Source organism: Engystomops pustulosus, chromosome 4 (assembly GCF_040894005.1).
Source record: "Engystomops pustulosus chromosome 4, aEngPut4.maternal, whole genome shotgun sequence".
Taxonomy (NCBI): domain Eukaryota; kingdom Metazoa; phylum Chordata; class Amphibia; order Anura; family Leptodactylidae; genus Engystomops; species Engystomops pustulosus.
The window spans coordinates 109,012,145-109,037,653 of NC_092414.1; the positions used below are offsets into that span (position 1 = coordinate 109,012,145).

Genomic DNA, 25,509 nt, shown 5'->3' on the forward strand with positions numbered 1-25,509 from the left:
TAAATGTCAAGCATTTAATTACATAAAAGAAGAATTTCAAATAAAAAGGTGACAAAGAAAAAAAAAAAAAAAAAAAAATCAATAAAAGCAACTAAACCACTCATCTATTTTTTTCTAAATAATAATAATATTAACTAATAAATTACCAGGAAGAATAATTAGAAAAAAAAAGAAAAAATGGAAGAACAAATCAATCTTTTTTTTTATACACAAATAGATTTTTACAGGTAAATTTGTTGCATATAATTTGCTTACCAAACAATAGCAATCATCCTTCTTTTGGCAAGTCCTTGTACCCACAATCTGAACTGAAATGAACAGGATTGGTGCATGTGATGTAGCCATGAAAGTTAAGTTCACATATGAACACACACTACATGCCTCATTGTAACATTACACCAAAACTAATCATGCCTACCAGTTATGGTATTCTGGACACAATTCAGTATGCTGTTTTTACAATGTGAGTATATAACTTATATACAGATATAAATATATGCACTCACATCTAAAAAAGAAAGAACAAAATTCCAGTGAACTAAAAAGTAAACATATTTGACCAAGAACCTGACTGCTACAATATATACAATGGATAAAGCAATGTTAACTGATATTTCCTTGACAGAAGAGTTTATTACTCTCATATCAAAAGTTTCATGGCCAATTTAAAGCAGAAAACTAATGTTAAAAACTGAAAATGTAAAAATCATAGTTGTTAGACTTCAAGTATTACACAGGAGCATCTCAAGCAATAAGTGATTCCTTCACATAACCTTTTGAAAAAAATATAATAACCTTCTGGGGAAAAGAAACTGGTATTCTTGACAGAAACCTTCCTGACTTATGCAAAAGGACAACCATCTAAAGTGATTCTACATCACGCAATTGTATTGTTCCATATTTACAAAATATAAAGCTTAAAGGTGATATTGTTAAACTGAGAAATTAAAAAGGTAGCACTAAAAATGTTCAGCTTCAAGAAATCTACAAGGCCAGGCTGCTTTGTTTTGCAGCGTGCAGATAATGCACATAAAATAATATTACACTGTAAGGAAGTGAGAACAGAAGGTGGGAGGGGGAAAAGATACCAATCTCCAAAATCTAAGTTTCTATCAAATTCTGTTTTTGTTCGTGAACAAGAGAATTCTCTTGGAAAAGAGGAATCTCTCACTGCTTTTCAAAATGTGTTTAGGAAACCGGTGCTTTCGCCCTTGTGCTTCTCCCTTTGTTTTTCACATCTGCAGTTGAATTACCAGAACTCACTTTGTGATTCCTTTTATGTTGCTCCAGATCTTTCTTTTTAGCAAATGCTTTACCACAAGTTTTACACTTAAGTAATGAAAAGTTTTTGGTCACTTTCACCTCAATGCTTGCATCACCTCCATTGGCCTTTCTGCTGTAGGAGGTGGGTGCATCTTTTTTGGAAGAAGCTTTTTTACCTTTTTCTTGTTTGTGGTGTTTTTTTGTAGCTTTATCCTGTATAATAGATTCAATTGGTTTTTTGATGGCTCGACTTTCAAGGTTTGAAGTTATTTTAATCAGGGCACGCTGTGTTTTTTTGTGAACAACGGTTATATGTCGGATGACATCACGTTTCCGTCGTGTCTCATACGAGCACAGAGGACATCTGTAAAATTTGACAAAGATGCAGTTTCCGTCTGTATGCAGCTCAATATGTTTTGCCAGATTTTGCTTGGAAGTGAATTGTCGTTTGCAAAGTTTACAGTAAAGTTGCTTGAAATCAAAACCTGCTGATAACTTAGGCTTACGAGCCTTTTTCTTGTCACTGGTAGGAGAAGATCCAGTTTTAGACTCAACATCCAACTTTGTTTTATTCTTTGTGGCAGGTGTACTCTTTTTGTCCAATGTTGCCCCTTTCGATTCACTCTGAGGGGAACTTGTACCACAATTCGATGAGACATCTTCAAGTTTAACTTTACCATTTGTGATGGCAACAGGACTGTCAATGGATCTAGTATGATCGGATTGATTTGTTTTATGTACTATCTGCATATGCTTCTTCATCAAGTATTTTGAGGTGTATCGCCTATTGCAAATAGAACAAGTAGAAGATGCAAGACTAAAATTAGGCTTTGATGCAGATTTCTTTTTACGGGGAATAGTCTTTACTTCTTTTTTAGGCGTTGTTAAATCAGGATTTATACTTTTAGCAGGTTTAGTACCACTTTCTGTTGTTATATAATCTCGTCTCATACCCCTGTGAACTTCATCAATGTGCCTTCTAGTATTAGCCTTTGTAGCAAATGATTTCTGGCATATATGACAGCTTTTACCTGTTGAATGAATTATACTAGCAAGTCCTTTGGAAGATGACAAAGGAATATTTCTGTGTACCTCAATGAATTTCTTTATATCCTCCAACTTTTTCTTGTGTACTTTTTTAACATGACGACGAATGCTCCTTCTACAATTAAAATCTTTTTTGCAAATGCGACACAAAAATGGATTGCTATTGCTAGGTTTCTTAATAGATCTTGCAACAACATTAGAAACATTAAGATTATTTTCATTAGTAAAACTAGACTCATCCTCAGTTTTAGCATTCTCAGAGGGTAAGCTAACAGTCTCTGTTTCTGAAGTCAATGATGGTTGAGAGGCAGGAACAGACTCTTCCTCTTGAATATCAGCAGGGCCAGACATATTGGCATTGAGGTTCATTTCACTAGCAGGCTTAACAATCTGAAACACTGCATTCTGGTTTGTCTGGATGGCTTCTAATTGTATGACAACCTCTGAATTATTTGTTCTTGGGCAACGCAAATCTGCTACATCTTTAGCTACTTGACTCTGGTTATTCCCATTTGGAGGCTCTACAGCAAAAGATAAACATTAAAAATCAAAATTGAGTAGCATGTTATTCAGGAAGCATTCACATATATATCCACCTCCACATTAAGAGATTCAAATAGCAAGAAAACATTAAAAAAAATTGTAGTTTACAAGCATTTGTCCAAAACCTTTTTTCTGGATTTAGCCATGGACCAATGGTTTTATTATTATTTGCCAACCTACATGCATGTTGGTCTTACACTTACATAATCTGTGAAAACTACCATATTCAAAAGGCTAAGTGAACCATTTACATTTTTTTCAACACACAGGAAAAATTATTGTTCTCAGGCTTATAATAGAACTAGACAAACTAAAATGTGACAAAATCATGGGCCATATTTGTTATTGAAAAAATATGTACAATTAAGGACATTTTTCCTTGTGATTAGACATAACGATGAAATTTTTCACCTGGGCAAAAAACTTGAAGGGAATCCGGTAATTTGGTACATATAAAGCTGGAGGCAGTGTTAGAAAAACTGCCAGAACTGTGTAAACATACATTTGTGAGTAAGTAGCAGCAGGACTGTGAAAAATGTATTTCTATTCCAGAATTGGGGTTGGAGCAAACAATAATAATTTCCTTCAATGAAATCAATACCATTCAAGTACATGACTTGGAATAGCATGTAAAATATATAAAGAAAACATTAATTCATGCGCAGGTTTCTACACTCTAATCTACTCTGAAGCACATTGGTTTTCTTGTATGCTAGTTTAGGATTGAGAGACAAGACTCCTGTGTGACTTCTTCCTTAAGTGAATAGATACTAACACAATTGTGTGTGGAATTACAGCGTAAGGAATGTATCAGGGGAACTCTCCCTTATTAAAGGCCCAAACAGATTTTACAATCTCTACAGCAACATAAAAATCTAGCCCTTACTAAAGCCTAACTTTATGATAAGGATATTGTGAACATAGTCGTCTTGTTTTCATCCCCCTGATTTTCGGGTGCTTTAGAGCTATGTCCAGTTCTTTGTAGATGTTCCTAGGTTTCATTTTATTTAACTAACAGGTCTGTCCTATATATCTGTGAACGAATAACCTGCTCCCCACTTTTCTAGAAAGCATGTTTTCCACCTTGCACTTGGCCATTTTTGAGGGGGGTGGGCCATTGTGACGGTTGGGTCCTGACAAACGCGCCAATGCACCAGTAGAGCATAATGATATTTGCAGTATTAGCAGTGCACATGCTGCCTACCAGCAGGTCTGCACTAGTAGACATTACATACCGTATATACTCGTGTATAAGCCGAGTTTTTCAGCACAAAAAATGTGCTGAAAAACCTTGCCTCGGCTTATACACGGGTCAATGATGAAAAAAAAAAAATAATACTCACCCTCCGGTGTCCCAGATGTTCGTTGCGGCTCCCGATCCCTGTTGCGGCTCCCGGCGGCTCCCCGTGTCTTCTTTTCTGTCTTCTCTAGCCAGCAGAGTCGCGTCCATGTGATCTGCCAGCCGTCGCACACTGTGATGCGATGATGTCGTCAGCGGCGACAGCGCTGCATCACAGTGTGCGACAGCCGGCGCGATCTCCCGGCCAGAGAAGAGTGAAGAAGCTGCCGGGAGCCGCGATGGGGATCGGAAGACGTGACGAACATCGGGGACAACGGAGGGTGAGTATTAAGTTTATTTCTTTATCTGTATGCTACAGGGGGGCTGGTTGGCGGTATGCTACAGGGGGGCTGGTTGGCGGTATGCTACAGGGGGGCTGGTTGGCGGTATGCTACAGGGGGGCTGGTTGGCGGTATTGTTATAAAATATTGTTATAAAACTTATTTACTAAAATACTTAAACATCAATAACATTTTTGTTTAACCCCTTTACGACCTGGCCCTTTTGTGATTTTTTCATTTCCATTTTTCACTCCCCTACCTTCAAAATCTATAACTTTTTTATTGAAATTGGTGAAGAAATGAATTTGCCCAGTTTTCTTGTGGGCTTGGATTTTAAGGTTTTCACTGGGCTCCCCAAATGACATGTCTACTTTATTCTTTGGGTCAGTGCGATCACGGGGATAACAAATTTGTATAGGTTTTATAATGTTTTCATACATTAAAACCTTCTGTACAAATTTTTATTTATTTTTTTTTAATTCTGCCATTTTCTGGCACAATTAATGTATTCATTCTTCGGCTGTGGGTGCTGTAATTTTTTGCGACTCTTGATGACGTTTTCAATGCTACCATTTCTCTAAATGGCAAAAAAGTGGCATTTTCGACTACGGTCGCTATATTCCGTTATTGGGTTAAACACAGTTAAAAAACGATTATTAGATTTTGATTAGATTATTAGATCGGGGCATTTTCGGACGTGGCATACACATTGTTTATGCTTTTTACTGTTATTTACATGACTTCTAGGGAAAGAGGGTTGATTTGAATTTTTAGGGTTTTTTTTTATTATTTTTACTATTTGTCAGACCCCATAGGGTACTTTAACCCTAGGTTGTCCGATTGATCCTACTACAGTATGGCAGTATATGGGGATTTTCCTCCACATTCATTAGAAATTGCACCTTGCGCCGATCCTCACCAAGATGGCAGCACATGGGCTTTGCCGGCGGCGATCGACGGGATAACACCCGCAAAGTGCTGGTGTTACAAGTAAGTCTTTGCTGCAATATGCAGCAAATACTTACCGCCTATGAAGAGGGCTCAGTCTGTGAGCCCTCTCCATGCACCCGCAACTGATGCGTGGCGCACTATTACAGTGCACAGTGGGAAGGGGTTAAGATTGCTTCAGAATTGTCTTGCAAGGTTCTTACAACTACAAATATTTTTAATAACTAAATACACATAAAAGTATGGCTAAATTCACACCCGTGTTCAGCAGGTTCCAATAGGTATTTTCTGCTATAAATTGCAGATGTGTAACAGTAAAGTTTAATTAAAGTTTATAGGGAATGGGATGTGAATTTCCGGGGTCGAACTCGAAACACCGGAGGTGCAGTGGTTTCCAAACTATTTTAACAATTGGCTGCCCAGACCATCCACCCCCACCCCACACATTTCCCCAATGACAATATCAGTTTAGTATCTCTGTAGACAGCACAGTGAAAACCTGAAGGGTAAAGGTTGTAAGAAAACTGGGCTACTTCATTTTTCCAATTATGGCTTTTGGAAGTGGGGAGTAAACAGAAAAGGTTGTCTGCGTTAAGAGGTTAGAATAAAACAGGCAAAACATTTTTCCATTTTTTAAGTAACAGTCTCACCTTCTTCCACATGGAACTTGGCTAAACAGTAAAACTGCTTGTGTGTGATCAGATTGGGCAATCCTCGGAAAAGGCTGCGGCAAGACTTACACTCAAATATAGTGTCTACTTCTCGTAAGAGCATCAGCCTAAGATGTTTGGTGCCTATGGAAAACAAATAAAAATTATTTATGAACCTTATAGATAAACATAATATATTGACTAACTGACTCTTATATTGACTAAAGAGTAAAGTGTTGGGAATATATCTCTAGTGCGTGCAGACAAATTGTGAAGGCACCTCTGTATCCTCACATGTATTCTCCTGAATACATGTGTGGTTGTACCCACAACAGGGGTTGTACCAAGTTGTCCCCTATCCATTTTGGACATGTTTGGCGAAACTGTACCTTTTCTGCAACTTTCATAAAGTTGAATAAGAGTAGGCATATGTACAGTACTAACGGAAACAATGAAGCTAAAAGTGCTGTGTTATTTACATTAATTTCATTCTTATCTATGGTCATCAGGTGCCCACTGCATAGGACACTGAACAGACAGTCCCACAACAAATCCAGTAAAGCATATATGCAGAAGGACTAAGGATTAGTTAAAAGGCATAAAAATATATTCTTGAAAGAAGAGCCAATGGGAGCTGAAATATAGGTAAATGACAACTCAAGGATGTGCCACTTCTTTGCTTTACTGGGTACAACTAAAAGAGTAAATAGACCCTTAGAGACTTGACAAGTACATTATATTTATATTTCTTATTCCACAACAAGAATATATTGTTCCAAGCAATTTGTAATTTAAAAAAGGTGGCATGCAGCCCATTAACTACTCTATAAACCTCAAACTGCTAATGAAATAACATTTTACACTTCTAAGTTCTAATAAATATATATATCCAAAATGTTTGTATTTCCATACAATTGTCACATAAAATACATCACCATAAATCACTATCTTTCTTTAATGATTTATTTTGAATTATGAAAGATAACTATAGTAGTACACAATAACATAAAAATATTACACTACATACCAGATCTGAAACATTCTATAATTTGTAATATGCCAGATTTGGAAGTCTGAACAGGCTGTTGTAGTAAAGGGGGGTCTCCAGGCTCCACAACCTTGTCTGCAATATAAAAAATAAACCACACATCATTCAGTGAAATATATTATTTTGAGGCACAGAAATTTGGTTATTTCAGACACTAAAAGCCAAAGCCCTGCCAAGAAATCTTCACTCCCTAACAGGTCAACTAACACGTGACTTTTATTACTTCAAATCCGGTTCCATGCACACAGCCTGCACTATATGATTGGCCTTTAATGGATCTATTAAAGGGGTATTCCAGGAATAAGCATAATTCATATACAAATGGGTACTTAAAATATAAGCTAATATGTAATTAGTTGTTATTTAAAATTGTGCTCCCCTTAGCAGAAAATTAGAATTAGCAGAAGAATTAAAATGCTACTGGCCCTTTAATCAGTCCGTTAATTTCCTCCGCGAGGTCTGTTGTGGATCAGACACAGAACAGAAGATGGCCGCTGGTCACATGTCCACATCACATATCCTGCACCTGCCTGGGCAGGTCATGTGATCACCACTAAGTTTGGCTGTAGTGGGTTGGTTGCAGTGCATCCAGTATGGCCAGTATTTTGGTGATGGCAGTTACACATCATTACTATGGTAACGGAGCAAGAAAACCTGTTACATCATCACAGGGAGCAGAGCATAAGAGGGAGGAGGAGTTACTGAGAACTAAAGGATCATGGAACTTGTAGTTTCCAGTGGCGGCCATCTTAGTGATAACTCCACCTACTTTAGTGAGGCCATAAATTTTGTAAATCATAAAATCAAACTATTTAAGCTCCGTTTTGTGACAAATGACATTATTGTTGTACTCATTTATTTATATCATCAAGGAATTTTGTGTCAGACGTTCATATTCCCGGAATACCCCTTTAAAGCCGAGGTGGACACAGGAGTCAATTCATGGATGAGAATTATCCAGATATTTGTGCATGTAGCCTTAAAGGGGTTCTCCGGTCACTAGATGTACTTTTTTTTTTTGACTAACCAGTTCTTTTGCATATATCATAGTTGCACACCCTTACCTCACCACCCTGAGCTGTATGCTTTGTTTTCCTTCACTTGTCACTTCACAGCTCACTGACTGCATAACTCCAAGATGGCTGCCCCCACTCTGCTTAAAGACTACATCTCCCACAATCCCCCTGGTCAGCATAGCTTCTTCATACAAAGGAACATGCAGTCACATCCCCACAGCAGGGAACAAGAAGCTGACTGCACATGTCAGACCAGAGAGCAGAGACAGTATACAGGTCGTTTCTATGGAAACTGTAAGTGTAGCAGGAGCTGGCAGTGCACAGAAATGACTTTGATTTCATGAAAAGGGGGCAGAAGATTTAATGACACTGAATTAGTAAAGTGATAAGTGTGGGGAGATAAGGTATAGTGAGGTCAATCTTTGTCCCCAGAGAACCCCTTTAAGGGGAAGCAGGCATTCAAATGTACCCATCCAAAATAAATACTTCACAAAAATAACATGATTAACCCCTTCCAGACACACAGCGTATGACTGCAGCAAGCATGTGTGCCGCCATATTGGATTGATTCTGCTCCCCCCTGTAAGAGTCTATAGTAGTCATTCAGCCTGGTCTCTAAGTGAAGAGTCCACTAGCAAAGCTGATATATACTGCAATACTGCAGTATATGGTAGAAGCGATCAGGGTTTAATTGACCCTGGAGGTCTTAAAAAAAAAAAAAAATAGAAAAAAAGAAAAGAATATTATATATAGATATAAATACCGTATATTCCGGCGTATAAGACGACTTTTGAAGACAGAAAAATCTTCTGTCTGGTCTGGGGTCGTCTTATACGCCGGTAATTGACCGCCCGCCGTGTATTCACAGCGGTGGTCGGGTCGCGCTGCATGGAGAGGGCTCACGGGTTGAGCCCTCTCCATAGCCGGTAAGTCTTTGCTGCATATTGCAGCAAAGGCTTACCGGTAACACCCGCGATAGGTGCTAGCACCGATCGCGGGTGTTTTCACAGCGATGGCTGCCGGCAGCCTCAAAAAGAGGCATGGGCGCTTCCGAAGACCCGAGGCTATTTCGTTTTAACCCCTTCATTACAATGTGCTGATAGTACATTGTAATGAATGAGGAGCAAAAACCCCATATACTGCCATACTATAGTATGGCAGTATATGATTGGATCGATCAGACAACCTAGGGTTAAAGTACCCTTGGGAGTCTGAAAAATATTTTTATTTATACTAAGTTAAAAAAAAAAATTATAATAAAAAAACCTAAAATTTCAAAACACCCCCCTTTCCCTAGAACTGACATAAATATAAATAAACAGTAAAAATCATAAACACATCAGGTATCGACGCGTCCGAAAATGCCCGATCTATCAAAATATGATAACGTTTTTTCAATGTGTTTAACCCCGTAACGGAAGTTACGCAACAAAGTTGAAAATGGCACTTTTTTGCCATTTTGAAAAATATAAAAAAAATCTATAAAAAGTGATCAAAAGGTCGTACAGTCCTAAAAATGATAACCACCCACAGCTCCGTACACCAAAGTATAAAAAAGTTATTAGCGCCAGAAGTTGGCAAAATCAAAAAAATAATTTTTGTACAGGAGGTTTTCATTTTTGTAAATGTATGAAAACATTATAAAACCTATACAAATTTGGTATCCCCTTAATCGTACCGACCCAAAGAATAAAGTTGACATGTCATTTGGGGCGCTAAGTGAAAGACATAATATCCAAGCCCACAAGAAAATGGCGCAAATGCGTTTTTTCACCATTTTCATTGTATTTGGAATTTTTTTCCCGCTTTTGAGTACATGGCATGGAATATTTAATAAAATAAAAATTTAAGGTACAGTATGGTAACATTTACAGTAAAATGGACGATGGTAATGTTGTTGTTGTATGCCTTATGTTTATGAGCGACAGTTTTCCTGCTATATACCTGCATGTCATAAGAATTTAAATAAAAACAAGGACCATGTTAAATTCAAATCTGTTTTTTTAAAAATTTTTACCGGCGTTTTGTATGCGTTGGAAAAGGGGTAGTCTTATACAGCGAATATATCTTAAACTCTATATTTTAACAGGAAAGTAGTGGGGTCGTCTTATACACCAGGTCGTTTTATATGCGGTATATATATTATATATATATATATATATATATATATATATATATATAAAACGCCAGCACTCCTATTAGTGGAAATAAAGTGGTGTTTATTTCACCTCTTGCAACGTTTCAGCTGTATCCCAGCCTTTTTCAAGCTGGATACAGCTGAAACGTTGCAAGAGGTGAAATAAACACCACTTTATTTCCACTAATTGGAGTGCTGCCGTTTTCTATTTTTTGGATATCTCTGGACTCTGTATGGTGAGAGTGTAGGATAGCACCCATTATAATTTTTTCAAAGGACTGTGCTGCTAATTTCTCTATTTTTATACCGTATATACTCGAGTATAAGCCGACCCGAGTATAAGCCGAGACCCCTAATTTTACCACCAAAAACTGGGAAAAACTATTGACTCGAGTATAAGCCGAGGGTGGGAAATGCATTGGTCACAGACCCCCACCCCAGTATACAGCCAGCCCAGCCTGCCCCCAGTGGCATCCAGCCTGCCCCCAGTGGCATCCAGCCTGCCCCCAGTGGCATACAGCCTGCCCCCAGTGGCATACAGCCTGCTCCCAGTGGCATACAGCCTGCTCCCAGTGGCATACAGCCTGCTCCCAGTGGCATCCAGCCTGCTCCCAGTGGCATCCAGCCTGCTCCCAGTGGCATCCAGCCTGCTCCCAGTGGCATACAGCCTGCTCCCAGTGGCATACAGCCTGCTCCCAGTGGCATACAGCCTGCTCCCAGTGGCATACAGCCTGCTCCCAGTGGTATACAGCTTGCTCCCAGTGGTATACAGCTTGCTCCCAGTGGTATACAGCTTGCTCCCAGTGGTATACAGCTTGCTCCCAGTGGTATACAGCTTGCTCCCAGTGGTATACAGCTTGCTCCCAGTATTAAAAAAAAAAAACTTATATACTCACCCTCCGGTGTGCAGCGCTGCTCCCCCGATGTCTTCAGGCTTCCGCGCCCGCCATTGCTCTCTCCCAGTCAGCGCCTAGTATGATGCGCCGCTGCTGACATCATACTAGGCACCAGCCGGGGGAAAGACATGGCGGCGCCCAGCAAAAGAAAGAAGACGGGCGCGCAAGCCTGAAGACAAGCAGCGCGGACGCCTGAAGACAAGCAGCGCGGACATCGGGGGAGCAGCGCTGCACATCGGGGCCACCGGAGGACAAGTATATAAGTTTATTATTTTTTAAGTATTTTTTACTGTTATATTGACTCGTGTATAAACCGGGGGGACTTTTTCAGCACATTTTTTGTGCTGAAAAACTTGGCTTATACACAAGTATATACGGTAGATATATAGATCTATATCTAAAAGTTCAAATCACCCCTTTTCCCTAGAACCGATATAAAAATAAACAGAAAAATCATAAACATGTTCATTATTGCAACGTTCGAAAATGTCCAATCAAAAAATTAATAATGGTTATTCCCAGCATTTAACCCTATAACGAAAAATAGCACCCAAATGTCTAAAAACAGTAATTTTTCGCCATTTTGCAACATATGAAAAATAAAATTCAAATTTATCAAAAGGTTGTACAGTCCTCAAATGGGTAACAATGAAATCCTCATCTCGCAAAAAATTACACCTTACACAGCTCTGTACACCAAAGTGTGAAAAAGTATTTACCGCTGGAAGATGGCAAAATAAAATTTTTGTACAGAACGTTTTATTTTTCTAAATGTATTAAAACACAATAAAACTTTAGCATTTAGTATTTGTACTGACCCAAAGAATAAGGGAGACATGTCATTTGGGGCACAGTGAAAGCCAAAAAAAAACAAGCCCACAAGAAAAAAATGGATTTAGAAATGTTTTTCCCGCTTCTCATTACACAGGACAGAATATCGAACACTGTCACTATGAAGTGTGATATGTTACACAGAAAATAAGCTTTCACACAGCTATTTACATGGAAAAATAAAAAAGTTTTGATTTTTGAAGGTGCCAAATAAAAAAATGGAAATGCAAAAACAAAAAAGGGACTGGTTGTTAAGGGGTTAAAATCATTGCCCTTTTCCATAAACAGTTCCTTTTCATGTATGCAATGTTACATAAAATCAGTTTGTGAACTTTCATGCATCACATCTAAGATAGGTTCAATGATAATGAAGGGGTGTTCACTGCACTGCTCTGCCTCCCTAATCCTGATTGACGGGTCTGACCGCTACGTACTTAGGGACCGTCTGCAAATATTTAACTACAAAACATATACAGCTCTGTAGGAAATACTGTGTCAAATGTTTTACACACTGTCTTGCTGTAACACTGAGAGAGAGCTCTGCTACATCATTCAGCAATTCATGTCATGTGACCAGGGTGATGTCTTTTAGGGATTTTTACTCCCTAACCTTTGCAAAATCTATCTCACGTATGTACAGGCAGTCCCCGGGTTATGTACAATCCAGAGGTTTGTTCTTAAGTTAAATTTGTACGCAAGTCGAAACTGTATACTTTAGAATTGTAGTTCAAGACAAATTTTTTTTTTTTGCCCCGGTGACAATTGCAGTTTCCAAATTTTTTGCTGTCATTACAGACACTTTACAGCTGATTATTACAATCTGGGACTATAATAAAGCATCCAGAGAGCTTCACCAGAGGTCACAGTGGGCCGAGGGGTCTGCCTTTAACTAACGGTCGTCTGTAAGTCGGGTGTCCTTAAGTAGGGGACCGCCTGTATATGATAACATGAAATAACAGTATGTCCCGTGGAGAACGTACACATGGGCCTTAAAGGGGTTTTCCACAAAACAAGTTAAGTGATAAATTTACAGTAATAATGCCATTTATCACCATTATGATATAAAAAATATTAAGTTATTTAGGCAGAACATAAGAATTATTTACTGGAATACAACCTTAGAATTATCACTTTAATATAAAACAGTTTCCCCTTCATATTATACGTATAGTGTATAGAATTCATCAGAGAAGCTAACCTCTACAGACAAAATTCAGAGGAAAAGCAAACGAAAACATAAAGAAGTACACAGAAAGAACATATATGGGACAATCCTGGCTTAATCCAGTTTGCTGATCACTCTAGCAGTTCTAAGATAAATGCAGACATTCTTTCCCTTCTGATCAGTAAGGGAGGAACTTCACTGCAATGCATGTGCATGATGTGCAGGCACGTTCATCTCAACCAAATCATTCAAACACACACACACACACACACACATATATATATATATAATCCTTTATTAGTCCCACAGTGGGGAAATTCACAGCGTTACAGCAGCAGAGAGAGTACAGAGAGTGAAGTACAAACTATGACAACAATAATATTAGGGATAAATGAACAAAAAGGGGGATAAAAAGACAAAAAAAGAGACAAGCAATGATCGGCAGTTTGATGTTTAGTCTGTGGATGGGACTTGCAGGGACTGGTTAGGTGGGGGGGCGCAGGTTACTTCTGTTTGGGCCTTGTTTGTTGAACAGCCTGATGGCTATAGCTATATATTTCTATTGTTTATGGTATGTGGAAAACAGTATAGACATAGAAAACCCGTCTCCGATTAGAACTTATCAAACGGGGAGAAGAGATGGATCCTATTCATCCTATGATAACGCGATCCCACGACATGGAGGCTCTGACGTATTTCCTATGGTCAAAATGAGGTTTGTTTGTAGATATAAATGTGAACTTGATTCCACTACTTGCTGTACATACATTGGTTTTAACCTGATGAAGGCATTGGTCCAACGCCGAAACACGTAGTTTTATAGCTGTGTTATGAATAAAAATACTTTTAAACCTTGGAAGATGCCCCTGTAAAAACTGATGCCAGGAATAGAACAGGCATTGTAGGACATTACAAAATTTCCGTAAATTCTGATTAAAGCAGTATGTGCTGAATATTTGTTTAAACTAATTAAAAAGTTTTGGAGTCGGTCCATTTTATTCGGACTCTGACTCCATCAAAATGGTCACCAACTCGACTCCACTGCCCTGAAGACAGTGGTTGTGTTTGCCACAACCCTGCTACATCGTTAATCACTCCCTTGGGGGGGCTGGGAGAGGCCTGGCTATGCGAAGAGAAATCAACCTCACACTGCCCTCAAGAATTCTCTTTAGAGAGTCACATGTTTGTCTCATCCATGAGGGAGCCTGGGTTAGCTGTGTTAGTAAGTGAGGAGACAAGGTAGCTTGACTGTATACTGCAGCTCCGCGAGTCTGTGACTGGAACAGAGGACATAAATGAGGCTTTTTTTTTTTTTAAAGAATGGTGGCTCTTATCCCTTGGATAGAGACACTAGTGGAAAATGTATAAAGACATCTAAAAAAGGTATTATGTGTGGTTCATGGGGGAGGGTCCTTCACCTTAGAACATCCTCTCCATGTCAGTGTGTGATGTGCCTGGATGCAGAGCTGTCAATTACAATGAATTGTGCAGTCTAAAGATGTGGAAAGCTAACTTCAGTGCTAAACTCCCACCTCTTGACTTTATTCAACTAGGTGATTATATGAATGGAAAATATATTAGGAAAATGGGTTGTCATATCAAGTGAACAGTAAAAACTGATCCTGCATTTATAGCTGTCATTGAGAACTACATATGTGAATCGCTGATTACTATTGATTACTGGTCTGTTAGACAAACAGTAGTGTGATGTGGATATTATTTTTCTGTAAAATATGGTTATATCAATATGCCTTTTATATACAAAGAAATAACACAAGGATACAGTGATGTGAGAAAAAAAATCATTGCATAAAAATAAGTTGTCCAGAAACTGAAAGCAGGAAACCATAAACTACACTATGTACACTACATCCCTTCCAAATGTAATAACATTGTCAGAAATACAGAAGCAGAGAGGCATAAAACAAATTCCTTATCCTCTCTATATGATATTATTAAAGGGTGCAGCACACAGGAAATGGTGTGCCATTCTATTTTTTTTAATGATACAGTAGAACTTGAGCCAGACTGGCATAGATGGTCAGCAGATGTTTGTGGAAATCTCAGGTTGTTACTTCAATGCATGCGTAATTACATAACCAGTGTTGTCAGTGACTGAAAGCACATGACTGTACAAACAGGGACAGTGGTTAAAGGGGTTATCCGGGTTTAAATTTTTTTTTAGGGCCGGGCTGGGGAGGGCTAGTTAAACATAATAAACATGGACTTACCGATGTCCCGCGCCGCGGTCACTTCGATCCGTGCCCCTGTAAACAAACAGGGGCACGGAAGCCACGCACAGGGAGCTTCTGGTCCGCGATGTGGACGGCTCCTCCCATCCGTCCCCATCTCTCAGCGTTGTAAGCGCTGGGAGATGGTGCGCATGGGAGCTTCCGGCCGGCCGGAAGCTCCCTGTGCGCCGGTGTAATGAAACCGGCGCACGGAGAAGACCGGCCGCGGCGCGGGACATCGGCAGCACCGGAGGAGGTAAGTACATGTTTATTATGTTTAAATAGCCCTCCCCAGCCCGGACATAAAATTTTTTTTAAACCCGGATAACCCCTTTAATCACCGATTAGGAACGTCTCCCTGACTGCAAAGCCTGAAGGGGTTTCCCACGAAACAAGATATGCCCTATCCATAGGAAAGGGCCTAACTTGCTGATTGTGCATAGATCATGAGAACGAGGTACCTCCGTCAGACCCCTCTTCGCTCCCCAAAATTGAGCAGAGCAGGTCACCACGCATGTCTGTTCCACTTCATTCATCTCTATGGAGCTGACGGAGATTGCCGAGGACTTCTTTACAGATAGCAGTAAATAGGTTACATTTGATCTATTCCAACATATTTATGAAAAATTTACACTGTTGATGATAGTGGGGTAAAGTTGGGGATAAACAACTTTTGGTTGAAATTTCCAGATGAACCTAAACTGTTCTCTAACCTTTACAGGTGAACTTAAAGGCAATAAAACACTGCAAAAAACAAACAAAAAAAAACCTACAAATACTCACCTCCTCTCTTCCTCATCTTGATTCTGGCACTGTCCGTCGCTAGACTTGACACGCCCTGATCAAATTGAAAACAAACTTATAATGTCTGGTGCTCCGGACTTCTACTTATGTTGGGAGCATGAGAAAGAGAGGTGATGTCACACAAGAGGCTTGAACGCAGGCATGAGCGGGGGAGGTTTTGAGGACATGCATAATTAGTATCCCCGTAGCACCGGACATCTTGTCCCTGTGCTACTTTGTTTTCTAGGTGATCCCGGCATGTCAAGCTTACAGAAGACAAGAGCCAGGATCCTGGAGAAGAGGACGATAAGCAAGTATGTGTGGTTTCATTTTAGTGGATGATTTCCTTTAATTGGCAGTAAAATAAAAAGTTAAAGGCTGAAAATGCAAAACAGGTTTTTAGCAGATTTTTTTGTGTCAAATGTAACAGATGTATTAATTTGAAACCAGTGTTATCGTAATGACATAAATATAAATGAAAGTCAAATCAACAAATATATATAATTTGTCCCAGAAAAACAAAGCCTTGTGCAGTGAGGGAAACATAAATATGTGGCTTTTGCGAAACAATGCATACATTTATGGATGTTTCATTCTCTTTTTTGAATTTGTACACATTTTTTTTTAAATATTCCATTAACCTTTTTTGGTCTCCAATTCCTTGTATAATTGTTTTGCAGTGTATTATGCTTTAATCTGCATCCTACATCTGGAAGACAAGGGGAGCCACCTCTCAATACCTGTTCAGATGCTATAGAGACTTAGTTAGGGCTGCTGTTCCTTCACCAAAATATGCAAAAAAAGTCACAGGGGAATACGGCCATATCATAAAGAGGTCAACAATAGGTGATGTACCTGAGTCACTACCACCATGGTGATCAGTCTGACAAGACTTGTCTCTTGATATTTTTTGAGTGGATGACTTTGTTTCTTCCGTCTCCATGTCATGTTTAGTCTGTTGAGGAAATGATAATGTTGAAATCCGATTCCTTTCTTAAGTTTTACCAATTGCAAAAAAAAAAAATACATCAAATACACACATGCAAGCTGACGTCACATGCAGGGATGCAGGAAACATGGATAAATTTGGTTAATACCTTTTTGCGCAAATAGCGTGTCTTCCGAAGGGTTACGGAATTTTTATCCATGGTTAAATTTAAGGCAGAATTACTATACTTGCTGCGATAGACTGTAAGAAAAAAGTATATTTTATGTAGTCACCAGGAAAGAGACGACTATTGCCAAGAGAAGTTCCAAAGGATTGATATAGAAGTAAAAGCATGAAATGTAAAATTTCATAGGGGAAATCTGGGGAGTGAAAACGCTGGCACTCACAATGATCTAAAGAGCAGGGTCCTTTGTATCCCTTAATAAATGGAGCAGATGGTTGCAAATGTACTCCAATACAATCTGATAGTGCCAGAGCTGCTGGACTCTATTTTGCCATCTCCAGCGTACACATAGAAGTAAACAAGTAACCAAACATGTGCAACCAGCATTAAATTAATTTTGGGTATAAGAGATCCCTAGTTCTCTGAATGGTTTCCAGCAGTCAGATCCCAACCAATCAGCAAATTAAGAATTTATCGGTTCCTTTTATTAGAGGGGACGCCTCTTTTAAGAGAAATGAACAAGACCTCTGTAACCATGACACAACCTTTTAGTGTTCTTGAGCATAATATCATGGTGCATCTTAGATATACTACTTTAGGTACTTTCCAGTCTATTTTTAACCAATATCTAGTTGCAGGGGTTAGACTGCAGAAAAGGCTTCTACCAAAGGAATCTACAAGAAGTTCCTTTTATGGATGTGCTCACATAGTTTAAAACAACAGGCATCAGAATTCAGACAATTAACTGGAATTTAATATTAGCTCGTTTACAGCTCATTTTAAAGCTGATTAACATATTACAAACTGGTTTTTTTTTTAAGAAGATTGTGATTTGCCTGCTTTCTTGTAATTGGATTTTCTGTCCTGGCCATGCTCATAAATGAGAAAGGTATTTTTTCCCAAATCAGCACCATTCGTAGAGTAATGACTTAAAGGAAACCTACCACTTGGAATCGTGCCTCTAAGCTGCAAATACCGTGCACCAGCTCAGGGTTGGCTGGTGCCGGCGCTTATTTTTGTTATTTTTTAAATAGATGTAAAAGCGTTTAAACGCTTTAGTAATCTTTATATATAAAGTAGATTCACCGCACCGCACTGATTTTGCGGTGTATCTATTTCTTATATATAGATTTCTAAAGCGTTTGTACGCTTTACATCTGTTTAAAAACATAGCGAAAATAAGCGCCGGCAACAGCTCACCTGAGCTGGTGCACGGCGTTTGCAGCTTAGAAGAACGATTGGAAGTGGTAGGTTTCCTTTAATCACACAGTTTTTTTTTCCCAGTATCCAATCACCATCTGTGATTTTCAAGGAAAGTATACTTTTTTTTTTGCTATTTTTATAGAACCTTAAACAGAATTTTTTTTTCCTGGGTCAAAATGCATAAAGCGATACCAAATATACATTTATTTTAATTTGCAAAATGAAATCCTTGTAAAGGGGAAAAAAAAACCTCTCATCATTGCCTTTCAGGCGCCATAACTTACTACATTTTTTTTTTAAATGTTGCTATGGCAGGGCTTATTTTCTGCATAAAGACCTGTAGATTTTATTTGTACAGAAAACTTTTTGATGAAACTAAATATGTCATAGATTATTAAAAACTGTCAGTTTGGACAATAGTCAGGGTTGGTACAAGTGCCGAAATGTATGTGAATAAAGGATAAATATTGTAAATTTTTTGTGGCTCACCCGATGACTTCAACCAGCGCTGCACGTCACGGATTCCGCACGAACCACTGCGTGAGACTTGAAAGCAAGAGAAATAATCCAGCGTGCTGCATCTGGATGATTAAAAACTTCTTAGGTTTATTATGGACCCATAGTCCAAGGCAAGCAGATAAAAAGACGACCACCGTTGTAGTCACAGCACAGCAAAACATGGAGGTTAGCCTACTCTGGCCAACGCGTTTCTAGCGTCATCCGACACTCTTAGTCATGGCAAAACTTGCCTTGGACTACGCGTCCATAAAAAACCTAAGAAGTTTTTAATCATCCGGATGCAGCCCGCTGAATTATTTCTCTTGCTTTCAAGCCGAAATGTATGTGTCTTTGTTTCTAACTTTAGACACTAAAGGCAGCTGAGGGTTGCCCTGGCTGCTTTTGACACCATCGGCCCAGGATTTCTACCGCCGGATGTGATGCGCGACAGAGTGAGCTCACACACTCTGCACCTGCTCAAACACTGTGGTCCCTGTTTGCCGCGGTATCTAAGGGGTCAAACACCCAGTATTAGAGTTTGTCCAATACTGAGTGTTAGTGTCGGGGGCTGGGCTGTAATAACAGACCAGCACTGACAGCAGTAAGACAGTTAACTGTTTTATAGCTATGTCTTTATTAACTGCCACCGCAGCCTTCACCTGGAAAAATAATGTTTTATTCTTGTCCGCCACAAGTCCGCTGGTGGAATGTGTGGAGCTGCAGTCAAGCAGACAGCCTCCCTCAAGGTCGCCTCATTCAGTAACCTCCTTCTCTGTACCTCCGTATAGCTGATTCGGGCCCTGCCCCCCATATTCTGCACCTCCTCGTCTTCCTGCGGTCACATTTCAAATACCAGTCATGCTCTGTGCGGCTGTCATCTTCACTCCAGCCCTGTACGTACCTGGAGAAAGAAACGAACACTACGCATGTGCTAGGACGCCCGGCTAGCAGGTACGCAGCGATGAAGTGGCAGGTGGCACACACGCAGTGTACATTTCTCCCTCCAGGTACGCACAGAGCTGGAGAGGAGAGGACAGCCGCACTGCACATGCGCAATATAGGGAAGAATGCGGGGATTTTCAAATGAGGCAGTCTTGAGGGTGGCTGCCTGCTTGACTGCAGCTCCCTACACCCCACCCCCTTGACCGGTAGCGGTACGAGAATAAAACATTTATCCGGACAAGTTAATAAAGACATAGCTGTAAACCAGTTAAAGAGAACCTGTCACCCTGAAAAACGGCACTAGGAGCAGCTTACTAGAGTAAAGCAGCTCCTAGTGCTAAAACAAATGCAGAAGTGTTACAATGTTAGCGTTATCGGAAACTTCCGATAACGCTAACTAACACTGATGTGCTGTACACCGGAAGCTCCGGACCGCTCTCTGAGCAGTTCCTAGTGCCGTTTTTCAGGTTTACAGGTCCTATATAAAGGTATGTTTGGTGGTTTAGAAGCAATGGGGCTGGTGACAGGTTCCCTTTAAGGTCTAGTTAGCAGAGGTTCAATCTTTGTTTCACCAAACCAGAGAATATAGTTTCTCACAGTCTGAAAGTCCTTAGGTCCATTTTAGCCAACCCGGTGCACAGGATCTTCCCACAATGGTTCACATTTATTAAAGTGTGTATGCCAGTTTTCTATGCGACTTTTCACTGAAAAGAACATGTAAACTTCTTGCTTATAACGTTTCTGCGCGGTGTCCGACAAGACGTGAGAAATTGTCCATCTAAAGGGGTGTGTTAGTGCTTAGTCGGAGTTTGTGCTAAATTTATTACTGACATGCTCCACAATTCTGCAGCATAAACTACCATAAGTGCACCAAAAAAAAAAAAAAAAATAAAAAATGGTGCACACTTCCCTAGCAGTGCAGGGGAGATTAATGAAGACTGTGAACCAGTATCTTCACATGTCAACCGGAGGTACATATAAGAACAATATAAGGAGATTTAAAAATATTTATTTATCCATTTCCTCAGCAGGTTTTCATTGTAAATGGGGCATCTCCTTATCGTTATAATATATATTGGCAGAACTGGTCTGGGTTTCTGCCACCCCAAGGGGCACCCAGAGATTATGTGATCACCAGGAACATCAAACACAGTGGCCCTGTCACTTACTGTATTACTACTGCGTTCTAAATAATGTGATCTTGTTATGCAAGAATCACATGTTTATGCAATTCAATAATATACCGATTTGGCAAGCTCTGTGCAGCGCTGCATATTCTGCGCTATATAAAGAATTTATATTATTAATATACCCACAATTTGCATTTACATGTTACATTAACAATTCCTTTTGTTCCATGAGTAGCCTTTACATGAGAAATGTGTTTTGGTGATTCCAAGAAAGCATTGAAAAAAAGACACACATCTGTCCTTTATGTACTATATGTCTCCCCTATTTAATCCGCATTTGGGTTTCGCTCTAAATACTGCATCAATAAAACCTGAAGGTGCCTTTACCTTTATATCAACATAAATACCATCAGAGACTATCAAGAGAATTACTGCCAAATATTCCCAGGATGCACAATGAATGGAAGTGCTTGTTTAATATTACAGTCCATGTGCAACAGACTTTTTCTTCACTGGTAAAAATCCCTCCTGCTCCTGATCTAATGTTTCACTTCATATCTACGGTAATTTTCAGCCACATTTGAATGTCTTTCACATTTCTGATCGTCCAAACAAGTTTTCCCTTTAGAAATATCCAAGTGTGTAGGACCATATAGGAAGTGTTGAAGTGTCCGTCAACCAGAAACTTGCTCAGCCCACAGTATTAAAATATATTAATTTAGTAAATTTTGTTGTAATGACACGTCAGGAAGATGCCTATACAGTGGGATATGTCTCCTGGGGACCCCACATGAATGTGGGGGGAATAGTGTACATCTGCAACAGCCGTTGATTGGCTGCTGCTGATGAACAGGGCGTTCCCCGAGTGTGTCACTGTCCTAATATGGAAAGTCAAATCAAAGGGTCCTCCCTCCTGCTGAGCAACGTATGCACTCGGCGGGGCTGTGGTGAGAGATGCAATAAGTTGCATCCACTCCCCATAGCCTTCTGCTGGAGGCGGAGGCTGCAGGATGAAAAGACATAGCTTCTGATCTACTCCCGGATTCCTCCTGCCTGCCTCTGCCCTAATCTGTAATTCAATAGTCCTGGAACCTAACTTGTTAAAAAAACTTTATTTTAGTAATATGTAAATTAACTGCAGAGGCCGTAAGCACAGCCATGCGCCACTATTCTCTATGGAGAGAAGAGGGGTGAGCAGCGCTTTTCCTCCTCTCCAGCGTGGCCAACGTGTGCCAAACTTACTATAGCCATGTGGGCACATGTTTGTGTTCATGCACCCTTAGCAAAATTCTCATTGGGCATCGAAGTTCCCCAAGTCTTCCTCAACAAATATATTGCGTTAAAAATAAATGGCAGTGTGACAGAGAGTCAATGGTTGCGACTATAAAATTCAGGTCAGGTTTTCCCGGCTTGAAGTTAAAGGAAATCTACCACTTTGAAAATGCTGATTTAAACCAAGCATACCTGATGGTAGCCGAATCCATGCTGACGCAGGATCTGTTCTTGATAATCCAATAAACCTTGCTTTTCCTGAATGAAATAACTTTTGAAGTTATGCAAATTAGCACCATGCATTCCTCGAGAGACAAGTGACGTCACGCATATGCATGCTCGTCATCACTATCACCCAGACGTATCACACAAACAGCTGCTTCTCATTGACGAAAGCGCATTTGCGAACTTCATAAGTTATTTTATTCAGTGAATTTCCCCACTGTGGGACTAATAAAGGATTCTTATCTTAAAACACAAGGGGGTATATTTATATAAAGCGTTGGTGTCTGCATTGGCTTTTTTACCGAGCTGCTCTAGGAAAGAAGATACACATTTAATATTGTGAAGCTGTGCAGATACATTTCTGGCGCTGAGACCATTCTGTCCCTGGGACCAAAATTTGTCCCGAGCACCAGAAAGGAGTCTAACAGTCGGAGAACAGGCAACAGCGCAATAGCACTGTTTTGTGTTCCTGCTAGACTAAATTTCTTTTGGTCTACTTTCCACCAGTTTACAGCGCCCAAAAATGGCTGTGACACATAGCGCCAAAGCCACGCCCCTTTTTTTGTCACCGTCAGCTAATAAATAGGTCGGAGAGCAGAATATGTGGTGAGAGCGCCACAAAACTGGCAGAAAGACCATAGTAAGTGCCCCTCAAGGTTTATCAGATTATCAAGAACAGATCAGCGTAGCGTCAGCGTAGACTCAGCTAGCAGCAGGTATGCTTGGTTTAAATCAGCATTTTCAAAGTGGCAGATTTTCTTCAATAAACCATTGAAAATTTAATAGGCGTTCACACAGTAATTGGTGAGCACCCTGTTACTTTACTGAGACAGCCCTCCTCTCTACGGTCTCTATATGATAATAGTTTAAAAGCACAGAGCTCTTGTGAAAGGATCTGTAAAACCTTGAAGGAATCTGACTTAAAAAGCAAGCCAGGTGGAAATTCTAAATATACCGTACTCAGGAAGTCAAAATATTAAAAGTGTATTATGCACATGCATATTTACCCACAAAGTAACCCAGGCAATTGCTTGGGGTCCTCAAAGATAAGGGTAGCCCCACATTGATGTTTCGAGCATCAGGTCAGGGTCCGTCTGCCGTTAAGTTTTTCCACATTGTAATATAAACAGATGTCTAGACAGATCCATAAACAGAAAAGTATTTTTTTTGCTTTTTAACAGGTGGTTTTAAAGAGAACCTACCACCACGAATCTACCTATAAAAGGTAGATCGGGTGGTAGGTGGATGTAAGGGACGTGAGGATAGCTCTTTTTAGAGCTAATCCTCACGTCCCCGCTAACTTTTGGTACACTTTATTGAGCTAATATGTAAATTTTGTTATGCGGCTACTGGGGCGTGGAGTAGCCGGCACGAGGCTACACAGCGCGGCTACTCCACGCCCCAGTAGCCGCATTACTCCTCCTACCCTGTTGCGTGCAGCTCCTCGTAGCTGCGGCCACACGCAACAGGGTAGGAGGAGTAATGTGGCTACTGGGGTGTGGAGTAGCCGCATAACGAAATTTACATATTAGCTCAATAAAGTGTACCAAAAGTTAGCGGGGACGTGAGGATTAGCTCTAGAAACAGCTATCCTCACGTCCCTTACATCCACCTACCACCCGATCTACCTTTATAGGTAGATTCGTGGTGGTAGGTTCCCTTTAACAGGTAAGTTTTAAAGCAGACACCTTGCTTTCGGTTAGTATAAGTTAATTTCCATTTTTTATTATTTCATATCCATCCATTTTCATTTATTCCTCTGCTTTGACCACAGGAGGTAGCATTGAAACTCTATAATAAAAAGGATGCATTAAAAGGGTTATCCACTTTCAGAAAATAATTGATTTTGATTGTGTAGTGGGAAGTTTCACAATTTTCCAATATACTTTCTGTATCAATTCCTCCTGATTTTCAAGACCTCTGCTTGCTGTCCTGCTAAAGAAAGCTTTTATGTTACTTACATTGCATACAAATCTGTCCATGGTCACATGATGGACAGGCAGTTGCCCGAGCCGTTGGTATCACAGAAAGGTATCATCAGAGTGAAAATAACAGCACTTACATCTCCATCGCTTGCCCATGGACAAATTTCTATCAAGTGGAAGTAAACATAGAAATTTTCTATAGAAAAACAGCAAGCAAAGATCTAGAAAACCATGAGGAATTGATACAGAACGTATATTGGAAAATTATATAACTTCTTAACAACGCAAGATGTATGGTAACGTTACTTGTCAGCTGCAAGTATTTGGAGAGGGATCATGGGCTAATCTCTCTCCATAGCTGGAGAGCCATTGCTGCATATTGCACTAAACACCCACCGGTAACATGAGCGATCAGTGCGGGCGGCACCATATTGGCTTGGCTCGTTGCCGTAGTTATAATTTTTTTTGTACATGAGGTTTTCATTTTTGTAAATGTATGAAAACATTATAAAACCTATACAAATTTGGTATCCCTGTGATTGCACCGACCCAAAGAATGAAGTAGACATGTTATTTGGGGCGCACAATGAAAGCTGTAAAATCCAAGCCCATAAGGAAATGGTGCAAATGCATTTTTTCACCAATTTCACTGCAATTGGAATTTTTTTTCCTGCTTTCCAGTACATGGTATGGAATATTAAATACCATCACTATGAAGTGCAATTTATTACGCAGAAAACAAGCCCTCACACAGTTATGGATTTTTGAAGGTGGGGAGTGAAAAATGAAAACGCAAAAAACTCCTGGTCGTTAAGGAGTTAAAACACAATCCGTATCAATTATTTGCTGAAAGTGGAAAACCCCCTTAAATGATGGTGCAAACTCATATGAATATATACACAGTCTGTCATACATAGAAAATGTTAAAAAATAAGATGGAAAGGAGTATTCCATTAGCCTGCCGTTACTTCAGATGGAAAAAAATAATGGTAAAGCAATTTGCATCCAATTATTCAAACAGAGG

General features: G+C 39.7%; 1 protein-coding gene across 4 annotated transcripts in view; it reads right to left on the reverse strand.

Annotated features, from left to right (window-relative positions):
- ZNF800 (zinc finger protein 800) overlaps positions 1-25,509 on the reverse strand; it is a 27,209-nt gene continuing 1,700 nt past the window's right edge. For 2 of the 4 annotated variants that reach the window (XM_072147037.1, XM_072147038.1), the window contains exons 2-6: positions 17,276-17,367; positions 17,034-17,133; positions 7,099-7,194; positions 6,072-6,215; positions 1-2,831 (exon numbers count right to left, since the gene is read on the reverse strand). In XM_072147037.1, coding sequence (XP_072003138.1) covers positions 1,189-2,831; positions 6,072-6,215; positions 7,099-7,194; positions 17,034-17,133; positions 17,276-17,326 — 2,034 coding nt within the window. In that variant the 5' untranslated portion in view covers positions 17,327-17,367 and the 3' untranslated portion in view covers positions 1-1,188. The remainder of the gene's footprint in view (positions 2,832-6,071; positions 6,216-7,098; positions 7,195-17,033; positions 17,134-17,275; positions 17,368-25,509) is intronic. The other 2 variants (XM_072147040.1, XM_072147041.1) reach the window with 1 other exon arrangement.